General features: G+C 49.6%; 2 protein-coding genes across 3 annotated transcripts; one reads left to right on the top strand and one right to left on the bottom strand.

Moving 5' to 3' along the window:
* The first annotated feature begins 101 nt into the window (after positions 1–101).
* Positions 102–5701, top strand: NAGA (alpha-N-acetylgalactosaminidase). The gene is made up of 8 exons (XM_058804772.1): positions 102–324; positions 689–863; positions 1006–1183; positions 1463–1557; positions 2231–2392; positions 2854–3051; positions 3263–3406; positions 3666–5701. The coding sequence occupies exons 1-8, from the start codon at positions 161–163 to the stop codon at positions 3846–3848; spliced, it is 1299 nt and encodes a 432-aa protein (XP_058660755.1). The 5' UTR covers positions 102–160; the 3' UTR covers positions 3849–5701.
* A 586-nt stretch (positions 5702–6287) lies between these two features.
* Positions 6288–16015, bottom strand: WBP2NL (WBP2 N-terminal like). Of its 2 annotated transcripts, none has more exons than XM_058804773.1 (8): positions 15933–16015; positions 12916–13024; positions 12236–12371; positions 10646–10738; positions 9641–9829; positions 9128–9256; positions 8732–8808; positions 6288–7844 (listed from the first exon to the last, which is right to left on the bottom strand). In XM_058804773.1, exons 1-8 carry the CDS (start codon positions 15989–15991, stop codon positions 7797–7799), a joined length of 840 nt encoding a protein of 279 aa, XP_058660756.1. In that variant the 5' UTR covers positions 15992–16015; the 3' UTR covers positions 6288–7796. The 2 variants fall into 2 exon arrangements, with proteins under 2 accessions (XP_058660756.1, XP_058660757.1); XM_058804774.1 differs by lacking the exon at positions 15933–16015 and adding an exon at positions 15021–15797.
* Positions 16016–16122: the final 107 nt, after the last annotated feature.

Here is a 16122-nt window from a genome sequence, read left to right as displayed (position 1 = left end):
GATACCGGCGGGGCGCGGTAGCTACGGGCGGGCGGGAGGGAGGGAAGGAGGCGTGGACGGTCCGTCAGCTGATGCGGACGGCATCATGTGAGCGGGGCCGGGCCGGGAGAGCCGCTCCGTGCTCTGTGCCGCGGCGGCAGCAGCAGCAGCAGCAGCAGCGATGGAGGCGGTGGCACTGAGCGGGCTGGCCCTGGCCCTGGCCGTGGCGCTGCCCTGCGTGGCCCTGGAGAACGGGCTGGCGCGCACTCCCCCCATGGGCTGGATGTCCTGGGAGAGGTTCCGCTGCAACGTGGACTGCCAGGCGGATCCCCACAACTGCATCAGGTCAGTGGATGGGGCTCGGTCAGGTCGAACTTCAGGCCCGGGATGGCTCTGGCACCGTCTGGGTCCCTGGGACCCCGCGGTGGATGGTGCATGGGAGGCGGGAGGCACAGACGCCCCGGTGCTGGGCCGGAGAGCCTCCAGAGCTGAAGGATGTGGCCAGGCTTTTCAGGCAGCCGGGGAAACGCTTCCACCTCGGTGAGATCAATAAACATGTATAGGGTTCAAATAGGAGCGCTGGAGACCCTCCTATGGCCCGGACCAGCCCTCCAGAGCCCCCAGTTAACCCCAAATCCCTCTGCCTGCCTCACCTGCTGAGGCACGGGGGTCGCAGGGTCTCAGCCTGCCATGCCTCCTCAATCCACAGCGAGCAGCTCTTCTTCGAGATGGCAGACCGGCTGGCAGAGGATGGCTGGAGGGAGCTGGGCTACGAGTACATCAACATGGATGACTGCTGGTCTGCCAAGCAGCGGGATGTGGCCGGACAGCTGGTTCCCGACCCCAAGAGATTTCCCAGCGGAATTAAGGCTCTGGCTGACTATGTGAGTGCCTGCTGGGGGCCACTGGAGATCTCTGTCCCCATGCCAGTATGGTGGGAGAGCTGGGAAGGAAAAAAGGAGTCTGGTACCTGAGAGACACCTTGGATCCCTTCATTTGCTCCTTGCAGCTCTGTTCTCCTCACAGGTCCATGCCAGGGGCCTGAAGCTGGGCATTTATGGTGACCTGGGTGTCTTCACCTGTGGGGGCTACCCAGGCACTACGTTGGAAAATGTGAAGCAGGATGCCCAGACTTTTGCAGCGTGGGGTGTAGACATGCTGAAGCTGGATGGGTGCTACTCGTCCGCAGAGGAGCAGGCAAAGGGTAAAAGTTCACCAGCTTCTGGCATTCCTTTCCCTGCTGCTTGGGGTGGGGCAGCTGGCCCTCTGCAGCAACGCTGGGCCACCCAGTGCTTCCCTTGTGCCTCCTATTGCAACTGTTGGGAAAAGAGGCGGGAGTTTGTGTGCCCTGGAGCTGGTGTAAGGAAGGAAGCTGGGCTAGCCTAGTATTCCCTGTGCTGGGTGGGCTGGGACAAAGGCTGCTACTGGGACATGGGCTGCTACCAGCCACTCCCTTCACTGGTTGTCATATTCTCTCCCTAAGGATACCCAGAAATGGCGAGGGCCTTGAACGCCACAGGCCGCCCCATTGTCTACTCCTGCAGCTGGCCAGCATATCAGGGGGGTCTTCCCCCCAAGGTAGGGGTTTTTCCATCTGTTGGCAAGTTCTCATGTCCCCTGTGCCCTGGAGGAGCTCTTGCTGGAGCACTAGGAGCAGGGTGTTACACCCCACTTAATTTTCCACCCTTGGATGGTGCTGCAGTCCCAGAGGGAATGTGGCCTTCCTGCCAGGCACCTGGGGACACTTGCGGGTCCCAATACAGCTAGGTGATGGGAGTTTGTGGAAAGAAGGCTCTGGAGTGTATCCTCTCCACTCTAATCAGATGGTGTGGGGTTGGTCCTGACAGTCTTCTTGTGAAACAATCTTGTCTGGTTTCAGTGCTTGAAATAGGATAATCTTCCTAGTATATGTTTCTCGAGAATTGGTTGCTCTCACATATTTCCTCTTTCACTTATTGAGTCAGTCCTGAGGTGCTCTCATTCTTGTAGCAGATAAGTTATCAGATTTCCCCATGGCCTCTGTGTTGTTTTGCCAGACATCCTGTAGCACTGGGGTGTGCCCAGACATAGTGGGATATGACTCTGTCTTGCCTCCTTACCCTTCCCTCCTTGCCCTTCTCCAGATTCCTGTGTCTTTTACACACTTGCTGGACAGTGCAGCTCTCAACAGTTCAACAGTGCTGCCCCTGCCTCCCCCACCTTGCAGAGCAGCTCTTTTTTGTCTCCTGCCTGACACTGTTCTCCTTGCCAGGTGAACTACACCATCCTGGCAGAGATCTGCAACCTGTGGCGTAACTATGACGACATCCAGGACTCCTGGGAGAGTGTCCTTTCCATTGTGGACTGGTTCTTCACAAACCAGGACGTGCTGCAGCCGGCAGCTGGCCCCGGCCACTGGAACGACCCGGACATGGTGTGGCTGGGTGATGGGTGCTTGGACCCTGTCTGGGGACGAGCATCTCCAGGGATCCCCTTCTAGGGGCAGGGCAAAGGAAAAGCTCCAGGAGCAGAAGCCCTGTTGCTGCAGAGGCAAAGCTGGCGTTGCCCTTGGCTAAGATGTGGGAAAAACCACTGTGGTTGCAATGAACCCTTCACCACTTGAATTTACCTCTCAAGTTTTTCAGGTGTTCTTGTCCTTCCCTGCACAGCCTTAGGGCAAATAGTGCTGAAGCAAAGGGTATTAATGAGTGTATGTTGCTAGCAGGGATGAGATCTCCTATGGCAGTGGTGGACTACTTAAGAGGAAGCAAAAGTGTGCGTGAGGTTTCCCTTGTGCATTCCCTCCCAGCAGGAAGCAGCATCACCACAGGTGACAAGCAGAGAAGTTTCTAACCCTTTTCTGCTACTTCCGTCTTTTCACTGTCTCCCCTCTAGCTCATCATTGGAAACTTTGGCCTTAGCTTCGAGCAGTCACGCTCCCAAATGGCTCTGTGGACAGTGATGGCAGCTCCGCTCCTCATGTCCACGGATCTCCGCACCATCTCCCCCAGTGCCAAGGAGATCCTGCAGAACCGCCTGATGATCCAGATCAACCAGGACCCCCTGGGAATCCAGGGGCGCAGGATTGTCAAGGTTAGGGGGAAAGCAGATGCATTTGGGAGAGCAGACAGGAGTAGCACAGAGCATCAGAATAAGGAGGGAGAGGGAAGCGATGCAGAGAAACAGGAGCAAGAGAGCTGTGGGAGTTGTGGGCCTGCTGGTGTAGCAGCCCCACAGGGCAAAGTCAGAATTCTGTTACACTGTTCCTGGCAATTCTGCCTCACCCACCTATCCCCACCGCTAGGAGAAATCCCAGATCGAGGTGTTTCTGCGCCCACTGTCGCGGGCTGCCAGTGCCCTTGTGTTCTTCAGCCGCAGGACAGACGTGCCCTTCCGCTACACCACCAGCCTGGCCAAGCTCCACTTCCCTGAGGATGCTGTGTATGAGGTGAGCCCCACTGACACACTGCATAGCAGGGCAGTCCCATGGCACATGGATCCCCCTCTTCCCAGATCTCTATGCGATCTGGGAAGGTGAGAGGGAGTACTCTCACCCCATGCCTCTGGGATGAAGGGGCAGCTGCCCACTGGGTCACTCTTCTGTTGCCCACTGCTGTGCCCTTTCCCACTATTCCATCTCCGTGACCACAGCTGGAGCCCAAGATGAAAGGTCTGGAATTGCTGGTAGCTCCATCTCTCTCTTTCAGGTACAAGACGTGTATGTTGGGAAGATCATTGGGGCCTTAAGAACAGCAGACAACTTTTCAGTGGTTATTAACCCCTCGGGGGTGGTGATGTGGTATCTCCGTCCCATGGCACTCCCGGTACAACCCTGGCATGTTGCCAGGCAGCAAGCCCCTGGTGAGGGTTTCCACCCAGCCCTTCTGTGACAGGGCCTAGTGGATGTGGACCAGTGCCAGGGTGAACTGTGAGACCCCAAGGCACGTGGCTCTTCACTGCACAAGTGCCTTTTGCTGGTGAGCCCAGCAGTGCTGGGCAGTGACCATCCCCTGGTACCAGCTTTATGATGTCTGCTCCATCTGCATAAACCAGGAATTCTTGTTACCCACTGCCTAAGGGTGTGCAGAGCATAGTGCCTCAGTGATTGCAAAGCCTTTTGAGATGCTCCTGTGGAAAATGCCATACAAGTAGAGTACACCACTACTGATGTTTGTCAGCTCTGACACCTGAGAACTTCATTGCTTTGAGCTGGGTATTACTGGATGCTGCAGGGGTTGTTTGAACTACACTTGTAGAAAGGCTTTGGGTGCTTTAATATCTCCTAGGGTTGAGACATCCCCTTTTCCCTTTTCCCCCAGGTGTGTGATGGCATTAACCTCAAGGATTAGACTTTGTCACCTTCTTTCTTTTGCTTTTATCAGCTTGGTTTAGAATAAGGAGCTGCCAGCTGGGCTGCATCCCTCCCATGTATCCCCAGCAGGACCAAGAGCTCTTGGAGACATAATGGCCCTGTGCAGTGAGGCTTTCTGCTTTCCTGCTGCCAGGATTCCAGAGGCCAGCACTACTGCACCCTACTGTGTGCACTAGCACTGTATTAAAGCTCTTCTGGTAGAAGTTTACAGCAGGGCAAAAATCTCCATGAGCCATGCACAACCCCTGGAGCTGTGCTGTGGTACACACCAAAAACTGCAGAGCCATAGCACTTTGTGTAGGAGTGCTGGCAGGAAGATGCTGATACTCAGCTGTGGTAGTCTTTTGGGTTGGAGTTGGTCACAGATGCCTCCAAGCTGAAAGCTGCATCCTTCTTTCTCTAGAAGGAAATTTCTGCTAAAAGGAGGATCAGATCCTACTTCAGCAGGCTGAAAACTCAGGGTATCTCAGGGAAAGGCTTCTTCTCCCAAGGGCTCTTGAGTCCACATCTCTATCCTGAGGAGGAACCTACACTAATAAACTGGAAGTGAGCATCAGGACACTCTAAAGCCTTCAACTGCTTCACCTTCATACAGCAGATTACCTATGGAGTTCTAGGTGACACAAGATTAAGCCTCAGACTGAGGAAATACAGTTTGGATTAGGAAAAAAATTCTCTATTTCTATTCAGCTGTGGGAGGGTTCCTGGTTATCTGTCCACTCTGATTCCTGAAGGACCAAATGGTTGATTCTGAACCCTTCCAGAAACTTTCTCGGCAGTTGCAGGATCAACATACTGAACACAACGCTTGCAGTTCTAATAAGGGAGGTCTTGCCAACAAAACAATGAGCTGGCTTTGTTCTTGGGGAGTGATTGAGGCAAATTGATTGAAATAAAGTGAAGTAGATCATAGATTCTGTTTCATGTGTTGCTAGCTATACATGCTTGGTTAATGTAGGATTACACGGTCATTACCTCAAAACAGGAACAACTTTGCTAGGAAATTTAACTGGTTTCTGTCACGGACATATTTTATGAAAAATCCTTTTGTTAGGATCTTTTCTCCTGAGAAGCTGAGAGGCCTCAGAAACAAAATGTAAACAATAACTATCTGCTGCTGTGGAATGCAACAGGTATATCTTTGATTGGTCTCATGTGGTTGTTTTTAATTAATGGCCAGTCACAGTCCAGCTGTCTTGGACTCTGGTCAGTCACAAGATTTTATTATCATTCCTTCCTTTCTTTTCTAGCCTTCTGATGAAATCCTTCTTTCTATGCTTTTAGTATAGTTTTAATATATCATTTTCTTTTAATGTTATCTATATAATAATATATATTATATAAATAATAATAAATCAGCCTTCTGAACCATGGAGTCAAGATTCTCATCTCTTCCCTCATCCTGGGACCCTTGCAAACACCACCACAGGTTTCCTGTCAGAAACTGCACTGATGCAGAGTAGGAAATTGCTTTCCAGTAGTTACAGCATGTTCAGCAGGGTAGCAGCATTCCTTGGCACAACAATCTATAGCCAAGTGCCATTTTCCTTATTATATATTTATTTTTCCATTGCTGCTGAGAAGTTTCTTTTAAGGACTTTAAAGGCCTCCCCTCTGGTGTAATGTACATAGAAGAGGTGCTGTGACTGCAGCTGTAATGAGCAGCAGCGTGGTGACACGGCCCCTGCTACAAGCAGTGATGGGACAGGAACATGTGCCACTTCTGGATACCTGGGCATAACCACAGGCCCCAGCCAGCCTTCCACCCTTCCCAGGCAGAAAGGGGATAAGCCCCACTTTCTTCACTCCCCCCAGTTACTTGATTCCAGGTCCAGCTTAGCCACATACCAGGGAGAGAGATGTACTGACCCACAGGTGACCCAAGGGAACAGCAGCAGTGGCTCTAGTTCATTCTAGCCTCCTGTGAAGTATGCAAGAATTAAGGTCAACACAACACACACACACCACTGAACTGGCAGATAAAGGTATCAACACTCCTGTATTAAAGTGCAATTGAAAAAGTTACAAACATTCATGGTTGATTTTTTTTTTAAATACAGAATTGTTAGAATATCTCTAAGTCAGAAAAAGTGTTTATAGATGAGGAAACTTACTTCCCCCCATGTGGAACTGCTTTAAGAATTCATTCTTTTAAGTTGTGCAAACCTGACTTGCAGGTGGGCCATACAGGGAAGTAAGAGGGAAAACACTCCTTTCCCCTCCTTGTGAAGGTAGGGGGGCTGTAGGAAGAAGTACAGTCACCCTATTAGGATAAAGGTAAAGGATCACAGGGTCTCCACCAGACTACAGACTCTCTTCAGAGCAGGTTTAACTTCACTATGTCCTAAAGAAAAAGGAGAGGTTGTGGCTGAGCAGCCAGAGTCTCTGCAAGAGAGCAAAGCACTGGAAACTCCCACCCAGACAGCAGCTCCCAGCCGAGGGCACTGCACCTGTGAGCAACCAGCTGTGGCATTACAGTGCCCACCTGCCCACACTGCTCAGGTGTGGGCACACACAGCCTGGCTCCAGCAGCTGAAGGAAAAGATGAAGGCCAGTTTTCCCCTGTGGAGGTAGCACTCAGCACAAGTTTGCTCAGCAGAGGGAGCCAGGGCTGCAGGACTTGTCTCCTGACAAGGCTACTGCCAGGTCATCTGCCTAATGTAACATACTTTGCTCCAAGGCAGGCAGCCTCCTGTGCAGCACTTGACTCCATTAGGCTGCTTGACACAGGATCCTTGCACGGATATGGGACCTGCTTGGAGAGGGAAAAGACAGACTGATCCTCAGGCCTGCCAGTCTATGAGCTCACTGCCCTGAGGCACACCTTTGTTTGCTCCTCTATTCAATGGCTACAAAGACAGGTTGATTGGGACCCATCCCCTTCCCTCCTTTGTAGCCAAATGCTTCAGCATCTCTTCAAATGCACTTCCCAAGGTAATGACCTTGTTATTCCAGAATGCCACACACTTCCAACACAATACAGCATGCCCAAAGCCCCATCTCACGCTGAATTTAAGGACATTTTAACACTTTTCTAGGGCACCAGAGGATCTGTGCAGGGAACCTCATAGCTCTCTACACCTTTCCTCCTGGATGGGGCTTCAGAAGTCAAAAGTTTGGCATTCCAAATTGTTTCACTCCAACAAGATCCCAGAGCCTTCACATTTTAGTCCTAGATTAGTCATGTGATACAGTTTAATAAGTCCATCTCTCTCCTCAAGCCAACGGCAGGGCAAAAGGTTAGTCCTCTGACCCCATGAGATAAAGCAACTAAGTAGGAAAGTGCTGTTGTCCTGCCTTGTGTTGCCACTGGATCAATGTTTAATGAGGGCAGGTGCTCAGCTGCCCAGCACTATATCTATTGCAGAGAAACAGAGATCTAGAGATATGCTAACTTGAGGGGTATTAACAGCCAAGTTGTCTTCAGGGAGAGAGAATGTGGGAGGCTGGCTGCAATTTCCTTCTGCTAGTTGTTCTTCTTATCCTCAGGAGGTGCATAAGGAGGTGGCTGATCCTGGAAAGAGACACAGTAGAGTCAACAACCATGCTTGTTTTATGGCCGGCTCTTTCCAGGCATTCCCAGGCTTGGCTCACCAGCAATGAGTGCCCTGCAGTGAGCTACAGGCAGAATGAAGTCCTATGCTTTAAGCTGTCATTTCATCACACCATTCCTCTCTAGTATCAGCTGTGTTCCATGATACATGCTGTCTCCATAACATTTCTAGGAAAATTACCCTCAAAACCAGGTAACAAATGGTCTACTGCAAATGGACCATTTAATCTGTTTTAAATGCCATTCTCCCTTCCTGTCCAGGGCTTTGGTCCCTGTTGAAGCTCTAGCTCTGACCCAGCAGACAGCAAACCCCTGGGCTGAGGGCCAGCTTTGCTGCTCCATCAGTCTCCAGCCTGCCAGAGCCAAGCAAGGCAGTGAGTGGCACAGCCAGACTGCCATATACCAGATGGAGACTACAGACAACCTCCTGACTGCCACTGACTGAACAGTAAGAGACCTCCCTGTCCCTGTGCAGCCCAGAAAGAAACCAAAACAGAAACCCACATGCCATCATCCTTAAGTGACCTATCCTTCTTTAACTCTCCTCATTTTCAGGCCCAATGGATGCAGAGAGCTCTGTGTTTTCTCTGTGCCCATGCAAGTCTGTTATGCCTTTAGGAGTAAGACAGGAAGTAAATGGCTGTTAATGGATCAATCTTAAGGCCCTCCTCCTTTCCTGACTGAAAAATTCACCAGTCTTCCTCACGGGAGACTCCCTCCCATAAAAATGCATTCTTGCTGTCCATGTTCAACATGAAGGTACACTAGACTTTGTAAGAAAGCAAAGCACCATCTCTGCTAGTGCCAGAGGAGGGAGTAGGCACATGAAGACCAGGCATGGCACTCACCATGGGCATGTACACGTTGTGTGGGTTGGCAGGGTTGTAATATGCACTGGAAGCAGCTTCCATGGCCTTACTGCCTCCTGGAAAGGAAGGAAAAGAAGCCACCTTAAATATCTGAGGCAATGGCCCTAGCCCCAGAGCCTTCTCCCCAGCTTCACAGGCAACAAAGGCCCAAGGAGCCAACAAAGGCCCAAGGAGCCAAGAGGAACTGCAGCAAGCTGGGTTAGAACTCAGAGCAGCTCAGGAAAGCTGGCTAGGGCTGACCACCAGCTGTGCAGTGCAAGGCAGAGCAGCTCCCTACAGAAGACTTGGGAGCTACTGCATCAACAGCTTCTCCACCCCATGCTGTGCCCAAACCCATTTGCACCCAGACCCTGGCAGCCGCCCAATCCCATTTACCTGGCATTCCTGGGCTCACCCAGGCTGGGGGAGCTGAGGGGCCTGAGGATTCTGCAGGAGGTGCCCCAGAGTAGGGTGGTGGAGGTGGCATGTACATGGGGTTCATGTTTGGAAGTGGTGGGTAAATACCTGAAAAAGACAACACCGGGCTGATACTTCGGACCACAGACCACGAGACAGAGAGCTCACAGGCCTGACAGCACATTAGCTGGGACAAGAGCAGTGGTAAGGGAAGCTCTCCAGGCTCGGCAGGGATGCAGACAGATTTGATAATTTGCTAATGCCTGTCATGTCAGCAGGCAATCATTCCCTCCCAAGCAGCAGCACAATTTGTAAACCACATTTTCACGTATCTAGAACTATAGCGACACATGGGTGTGATCAACAGCATGTGACAGATTTCTGCAAGGACAAGGGTCCTTGATGGAGACAAAACTACAGCAACCCTCACTGTACCACTGTCACTGCTTCTCAGCTGACATCAGAGGCAGTCACCATGCACAGCTTGCAAACCTGGGGTCTGGGCATAGGGGTAGCCCATGGGCTGCGGAGCCGGTCCGTAGGCGCTCCCTGGAGGCGGCGCATAGGGGTAGGCTCCGTTCGGGGGCGGAGGGGCCGCGAAGCCCCCGGGAACAGGGGCGTATCCTCCGGGAACAGGGGTGTATCCATAGCCAGGGCTCTGCAGAGGAACCCCACTGGAAGCTAAGGAACACAAGTTTAGTAAGCCAGACATCTTTTCTTAAAACTAAATGGAGAGAATAAAATTAAAATAGTCCTGTTATTTTCTGGGTTTTTTTTCCTGTTATTTTCCTGTTTCCCCTTATGTGAATTCACTATATAGTCCCAGCATAGTACTGTGCCTGAAAAGCATTAGTCACAGAGTGCTGAAGGAAACCAGCTGCAAAACTACAACCTCACAGGTCCCAGTCCCACCACAGAGCTCCCACTGCTTGAAGGAAACACCACTCTAAAGCAAGCAGCAGTACAGCGTGTTTTCCTTTTTTTAAAATATACTTTCATTCTGAAAACAAGTATATTTTAAAACACACATTTTTTTAAAAAAGAAAACTTCATCAGGAAAAGAGTTCTTATTCCTTCATTTAAAAATTTTAAAAAGAAATTGTTTTTTGAAACTTATATTTCCCCTCTCCAAATGTGCACATTAGCTTTCCCCATCTTACTGCACTAGTTTAGAAATGAGCTGAGAGCAGCTAAATGAAGCAATTTTTCACCATCACATATTTCAACTTTTTTCCAGTAGAAATAAGGCACTGTAGAAAAACGTGGTCCCCCCTTGGAAGCCCAAACCCCAGAACATTCTGACTGCACAAAGCACTAAAAAGAAATAAAGAAAAAGGATTGAAAGGGAAACCAAAAGTTCCCCTGGAAAGAGAAAAAAATACTTTGCTGTGGAAGAGGGCCTAGGGTACCCCTCTTCCCATGAAGTTCAGAACAAGCACAATTTGCTTACTAGCTCAGCCAACCATGGGGGAACCACAGGATCTGAAAATCCCTTACCACTAGAAGCAGCTTTCATCATCAGCTGTCCAAACTCCACGGCTCCTCCACTGTTGAAAGTCAGTTTAAATGTCCCCTGCCCTTCCCAGCCACCTAGAAAAGAGAATTAGGATTGAATCCAAGCCAGGAAAATTTTATACTTCAATTATTATTTTATGCTTCAATTATTATTCTGTTTATACTTCAATTATTATTTTCTTCTTTATTTCAAAACTATTTTGCATCCTATTACAAGAAGGAGTCATGGCACTGCTATCAGATGTCCCCCAAAATAACATCTCAAGAGGATCAAGAATTTATTGTTCTACCCTTTGAAAGGCAGAGTCATGTAGAAGCAGCCTACTCTACATACAAGGCTGTTTTGTTCTTTCCTGAAAGGTTTAATGGAACCTAATAAAGAACAGTGTAAAGATGGAACATTTATTTCACTGAGGATAGTAACCGAAAGTCCTTAGATGAAGTTTTATTGATATCCTCAGTGAACTACACATCAGGATCTGCAACTCAAGCCAGGATTTAAATCAAATGTAACATCTTTAATCTCACTGACACATAGAAGCTCTGACAGATTGTTAAATGCTGAGGCATAAAAGCAATTTCTCAGGGAAAAAAAAATCAAGTAGGCAATGTCTTGCAAGGCAAGTAAGACTGCTTCGTTTTTCTAGGACTTTTTGGGATTTGGTGGATTTTTTTGGTGGAGGGCGCTTTGAGTTTTGGTGTTTTTAACAAAAAATAGGTGTCATTTCAATATAAGATTTATCTTCCTTGTCTAACAATTAAATTAGTATCAAGAGAGATAGTCTCTTGGGGACAAAGTAGAAATAAAGTATAGAAATATAACAAAAGAGTCCATCATAGATAAAGTCATTTCTTTGGAGATTCACCTCTATAAAATCACTGTCTTAGTATGACTTCAGCCCAAGAAAGTGGGCTGATCCACAATCCACTTTAAAACATTGTTACAAACAGAAAGCAAAAAGAATACACACTTCATATGCCATGAAAATGCACATGAAAGGGCTGAAGAGGGAAGAAATTTGGACCAAAAGCCATGCTTCCAATCCCTGTTTATCTTTTGCAACTCCCCATGTGGTCATAAACACCTCTGTTAAGTGTTACTGTGCCTTCATGATCAAATTGGGATCAAAGCTAAATCAATGATGGACAGCAGACTCCCAGATCCATGCAAACCACACCCAAGGAGCTCTTGACTTCCAAAAAACCAAAAGTGGATGCTAATTCTAATTCTGTGTATCAATAGGGTGGGTAAATGACCAAGGCACCGGTCCATGCTTTCAGGTCAAAAAACAAGCACATTGGGAAAGTGAGTAAACACGACACACAAAGCTAGACAGGAGGTAAAGAATCACACAGAACCCATGCTGGGCAAGTCAGTCCCTGGCCTGAGGGCAGGAAGTAACAGGCAGCAGTGGCCAGAAGTACAGGAGAGGGGAGTTAGCCCAGTGTGGACACACCAGCTATACCACCACAGCTACTCTGCCATTGCTATGCACATCAGCTGGTCTGGTGCTCAGCAAAAATGGGCTGTGATGCTTGGGAAGAGCTCAATCTGCACAGCACTGCACGTACCTCCGGCCTCGGCCTGGATCTGCCCCTTGATGTAATTGGCAGAGAAAACGGGCTGCTCGATGGAGCATCCTTTCACCAAATAGAACGGCATCATGAAGGACAGCATGGGATCCTTGCCCTTGGTCACAAAGATCATCTGCAAGAGAGCAGGGAATGCTTCTGAATTACTTGAGTGCCACAGAGAGAGTGATGATGGAGCTATCACTGTATCAGCATTCCAAAAAGAGGGTGACTTCACCTCTAGTATGAGTATGCATTGAATTATTTCACAGCTTTAACACTGGGGATCCCCAACAGATTTGATGGCACATGGCTCACCGACCTGAGGCATGTACAATCCAAAATAATAAACCACTTAAAACACACCTGCACATTTACTGAGCTTTACTGCTCTGCTTTTTAAGGATTATCTATGAGAGTCTGCAAAGGAAGTATCATTGACACATTATATGAAATATATTCTCTAGACAGTGATTTCCAGGACTGCATGTGCCTTTGTAGGTGATTGGGATTGTGGCATAGGTATGGACTATCCCATTTCCACCTTTCCTTCTCCTACCTAGTGCTGTCAGTGGTCCCTTCCACAACAAAAATCCCTTCTTCTATCATCAACTAGATTTCTGGTTTAAAGTTTACAAGATCCCTTGAGAAAGAAGCAACCCTGCTGGCATCAGACTTACCCTGTAGGGGGTGAGATACAGCATTCCTTTTTTGGTGCCTTTGAAGATTTCAGGCTTGCCTGTCACATCACTGAAGGAGAGCTCCACATCTTTGCACTGTTTGAGGACACTGCAGGAAGAAATCAGACAGATTGGAGAGACAAACTTGGTGACAGCTCTGACACATACCCTCATCACACAGGGCAGGGAACAGCACAGCAGAATCTGAGCAGTATCCTGAAGTCCTGCTGCAGCCCCTGCCGTTTTGACTTTGAACAGAGAGGGGTGATTTATGCAGACTGGAGAATCCACGCTCTCATCTGAGACAAGCCCTGTCCCTCCTTCCACAAAGGCACCTTTAAAATACAGGGGGGTTTCTGTCTCCAACGGTGTCAGACTGAGGAATTCCACTCTACACACCAAGACCCTCAGCCCAAAGATCAGGGCACAGAAAGGGCTGAGGTGTCAGAAACCATCCCCTTGATGCCAAGGTGTAATCTCAGAGCATTCCTCCCTCCCCAGCCCATGCTGAGATCAAGCCCTCTGCACTGGAAAACAGCACTGCTGTGGCACCACACCCACTGTGCAAACCGAGGAAGTGGCTGCACTGGAAGCCTCAGGGCTGACCCTGCCTCAGGTGACTTGTGCAGGCTTTTGTAGTAAACAGTACCACGCTAAGGAATGAGGCAATGAGGCAGCAGGGTCAGCAATGACGATATCACTGTTGGAGATCTACGGGAACAGTAGCAGAGCTTCCTAATGACACAAACCCAAATGAGAATTGTGAATGCTGCAGGGTCAGGGGTATAGAGTAGCATGAAAAAGTAAATATATTTTCATAAAAAATGAGGCATCTTGGGAAAGCACATCACTGAGTCTATGGTGCAGATCTAAACACACCACAGAGTAAGAAAATCTGCAGAATAAACAAAAGAACCTTGAGGGTGATAAACGTTCAGCATATTACAGTGGCAGAAGACTCCAAGGTGTTTTGTGGTTCAAGAGCATGAAAACCAAGGTGACAAAACCCTAAACTAGCACAAGCCTGAATGGGCTGGATCTAAAATAATCCTTATGAATTCTGCTCAGCATACTGTAGAAGTCAAATAAAGTCAGGAAACTGTGCAATTATTTGGGGAAGGGAGGAATCTTCAGGGCCACCATATGGAAAAAAAACCAAAAGCCCTATAGTCTCAGGTAGTTTGCTGTTTAGGGAAGCGAAGAACACTGTAGATGTATGTGAAAAATGCAGCTACTCAAGAATAAACATGTTGAAAAGTCCAGCTTTGATAAGAAAGAACAACCTGACCAAGAAATTCTACTGGAGACTACTTCATAGCTGAGCTAGATGGAGATTCTCAGACTGGCTGGAAGGGACAGATTTATGAGACAGCAGAGCGCTTTCCATTTCCAAAATGCAAGGGGGAAACACATATTCTAAGCTAAACACAACCATCTTTTTGACAGCTTTAATCTTACCAGAACACTCCCTCAATCATGTCTTGTAGCAGCATTTCACATAATTTTGCCTCACTGGGAAGAATTTCTATGCCGTCATTGCAATGTTTACTGCTTTGCAGCTACTCACACAATCAAATAACATGGAGCCACACCACAGAGAGTAATGAGGCTGCTGAACCAGTCTGCCCCTGCATGCCTGTCCAGGGCTGTCACAGAGACTGTGCACCCTGAGGAGCTGCACTGCCCTCACTTGTGACCGAGCAGCACCCCAAAGAATGTATGGTTTAATGATCTCAAGCCAACGTGAAGGCTTGGAAGGGATCTTAAAGATTACCTGCTCCCAACCCCCCTGCCATGGCCACCTTCCACTAGATCAGTTTGCTCAAGGCATTATCCAATCCAGCCTTGAACACCGCCAAGGCCACAGCTCATCTGGGCAACCCATTCCAGAGCCCCACCACCCTCAGAGTGAAGAATTTCTTCCTAAAGTTTAGCCTAAATTTCTCCTCTTTCAGCTTGTACCCATTACTCCTTGTCCTAGCACTGGTCCTGCTCAGATACTAGAAGGCTGCAGTGAGGTCTCCACAACAAGCTTTTCTTCTCCAGGCTGAACAGCCCCAATGTTCTCAGCTTGCTTCATAGAGGAAGTGCTTCACTCCTCTTACCAACTTCGTGGCCTTCTCTGAACTTGCTCCAACAGTTTCATATCCTTCTTATGCTGGGGACCCCAGAGCTGGATGCAGCACTGTAGGTGAGGTCACACCAGAGTGGAATACAGAGGCAGAAGCACCTCCCTTGACCTTCTACCCACGCTGCTTCTGGTGCAGCCCAGGATTCAAAGGGTAGAGAAATCTCAAAGCTTTAACATGAGCTCAACATGTCAGAGAACCTTCCTGGCTGAGGTATGAGGAGTCAGCTCCAAACTCAACTCAAGACGGAGCATATTGTTCAAGTGTAGTCTTCCTATTGATCATCAGACCCAAACCAACTCCTTTGATCCTTTTACTTCGATCCTCTACTGGGCCTCGGGTTTCTAGGATTTCTCGTGCCAGGATGCTGGGAGCACCCAGCAGGACCGGACTGAAGGCCCAGTCTGTTCAGCGGGTCGGTCAATCCCCGCTCGGGGCGAGGCAGGCTGTGCTTCCACGGAGAGGCGCTTCTCCCGCAGAGGAACTCTGAATTAAAGTTCCTCACTGACGAATTCAAGCGACCAAGACTCCCAACTTAAACAGTCTCTGCCGCTCCGCCGTCACTAAGTGCATGAGCTTACAAAACACCAATTCCTTGACTTTTACGAGCAATGGTAGCCGCAGTCTTCACCCAGCACGCCCGCCGGAGCGGCTTTAAGGACGCCGGAGCTCCCGCGGTGAAGTCGGGGCAGCTCTACGGACTCCAGCCAAGCCTGCCCGCCCCGCCAGGGAGCCCTTCAGTAACGAAGACCCCCGGCCGAGCCGGGCCTGCGCGGCCGGCCAGGGAACGGGGGCCACCCCTGCGGGAGCCTCCCACCACCGGGCCCCGCCGTCCCGGCCCTGCTGAGGGGACAGGGGGCGAGGAAGCCCCACCCGGCCCCCCGGTACCTCTCGGCATTGGGGATGACGACACCGCCCTGCTGCGAGTGGTTCCTGTTCAGCGCCATCTTTGCCCCGCCGGTCCCACCCCTGACCCGGTGACGGCAGTGACGTCACATCCAGCGGGGCCCCGCCCCAGGGACGCGTTCCCGCTGGCCCCGCCCCCCGCGGCGCGCGCGAGGCGGAAGTGAGAGGGAAG

The sequence above is a fragment of the Ammospiza caudacuta genome, chromosome 5 (genome assembly GCF_027887145.1).
Source record: "Ammospiza caudacuta isolate bAmmCau1 chromosome 5, bAmmCau1.pri, whole genome shotgun sequence".
In the NCBI taxonomy this organism is placed as follows: Eukaryota; Metazoa; Chordata; class Aves; order Passeriformes; family Passerellidae; genus Ammospiza; species Ammospiza caudacuta.
This window is presented reverse-complemented; position numbering and strand designations above follow the sequence as displayed.

Bases quoted from the DNA above. Each gene is read 5' to 3' on its own strand.
- NAGA (XM_058804772.1), top strand. From the start codon at position 161: ATGGAGGCGGTGGCACTGAGCGGGCTGGCCCTGGCCCTGGCCGTGGCG. The intron at 1,558-2,230 runs GTAGGGGTTTTT...TCTCCTTGCCAG, and splicing joins AGGGGGGTCTTCCCCCCAAG to GTGAACTACACCATCCTGGC. The intron at 3,052-3,262 runs GTTAGGGGGAAA...CCCCACCGCTAG, and splicing joins AGGGGCGCAGGATTGTCAAG to GAGAAATCCCAGATCGAGGT.
- WBP2NL (XM_058804773.1), bottom strand. From the start codon at position 15,991: ATGGCGCTGAACAGGAACCACTCGCAGCAGGGCGGTGTCGTCATCCCC. The intron at 10,739-12,235 runs GTACGTGCAGTG...TCTCTTTTCTAG, and splicing joins GATCCAGGCCGAGGCCGGAG to GTGGCTGGGAAGGGCAGGGG. The intron at 9,257-9,640 runs GTTTGCAAGCTG...TGTCTTTTTCAG, and splicing joins CCCCTATGCCCAGACCCCAG to GTATTTACCCACCACTTCCA.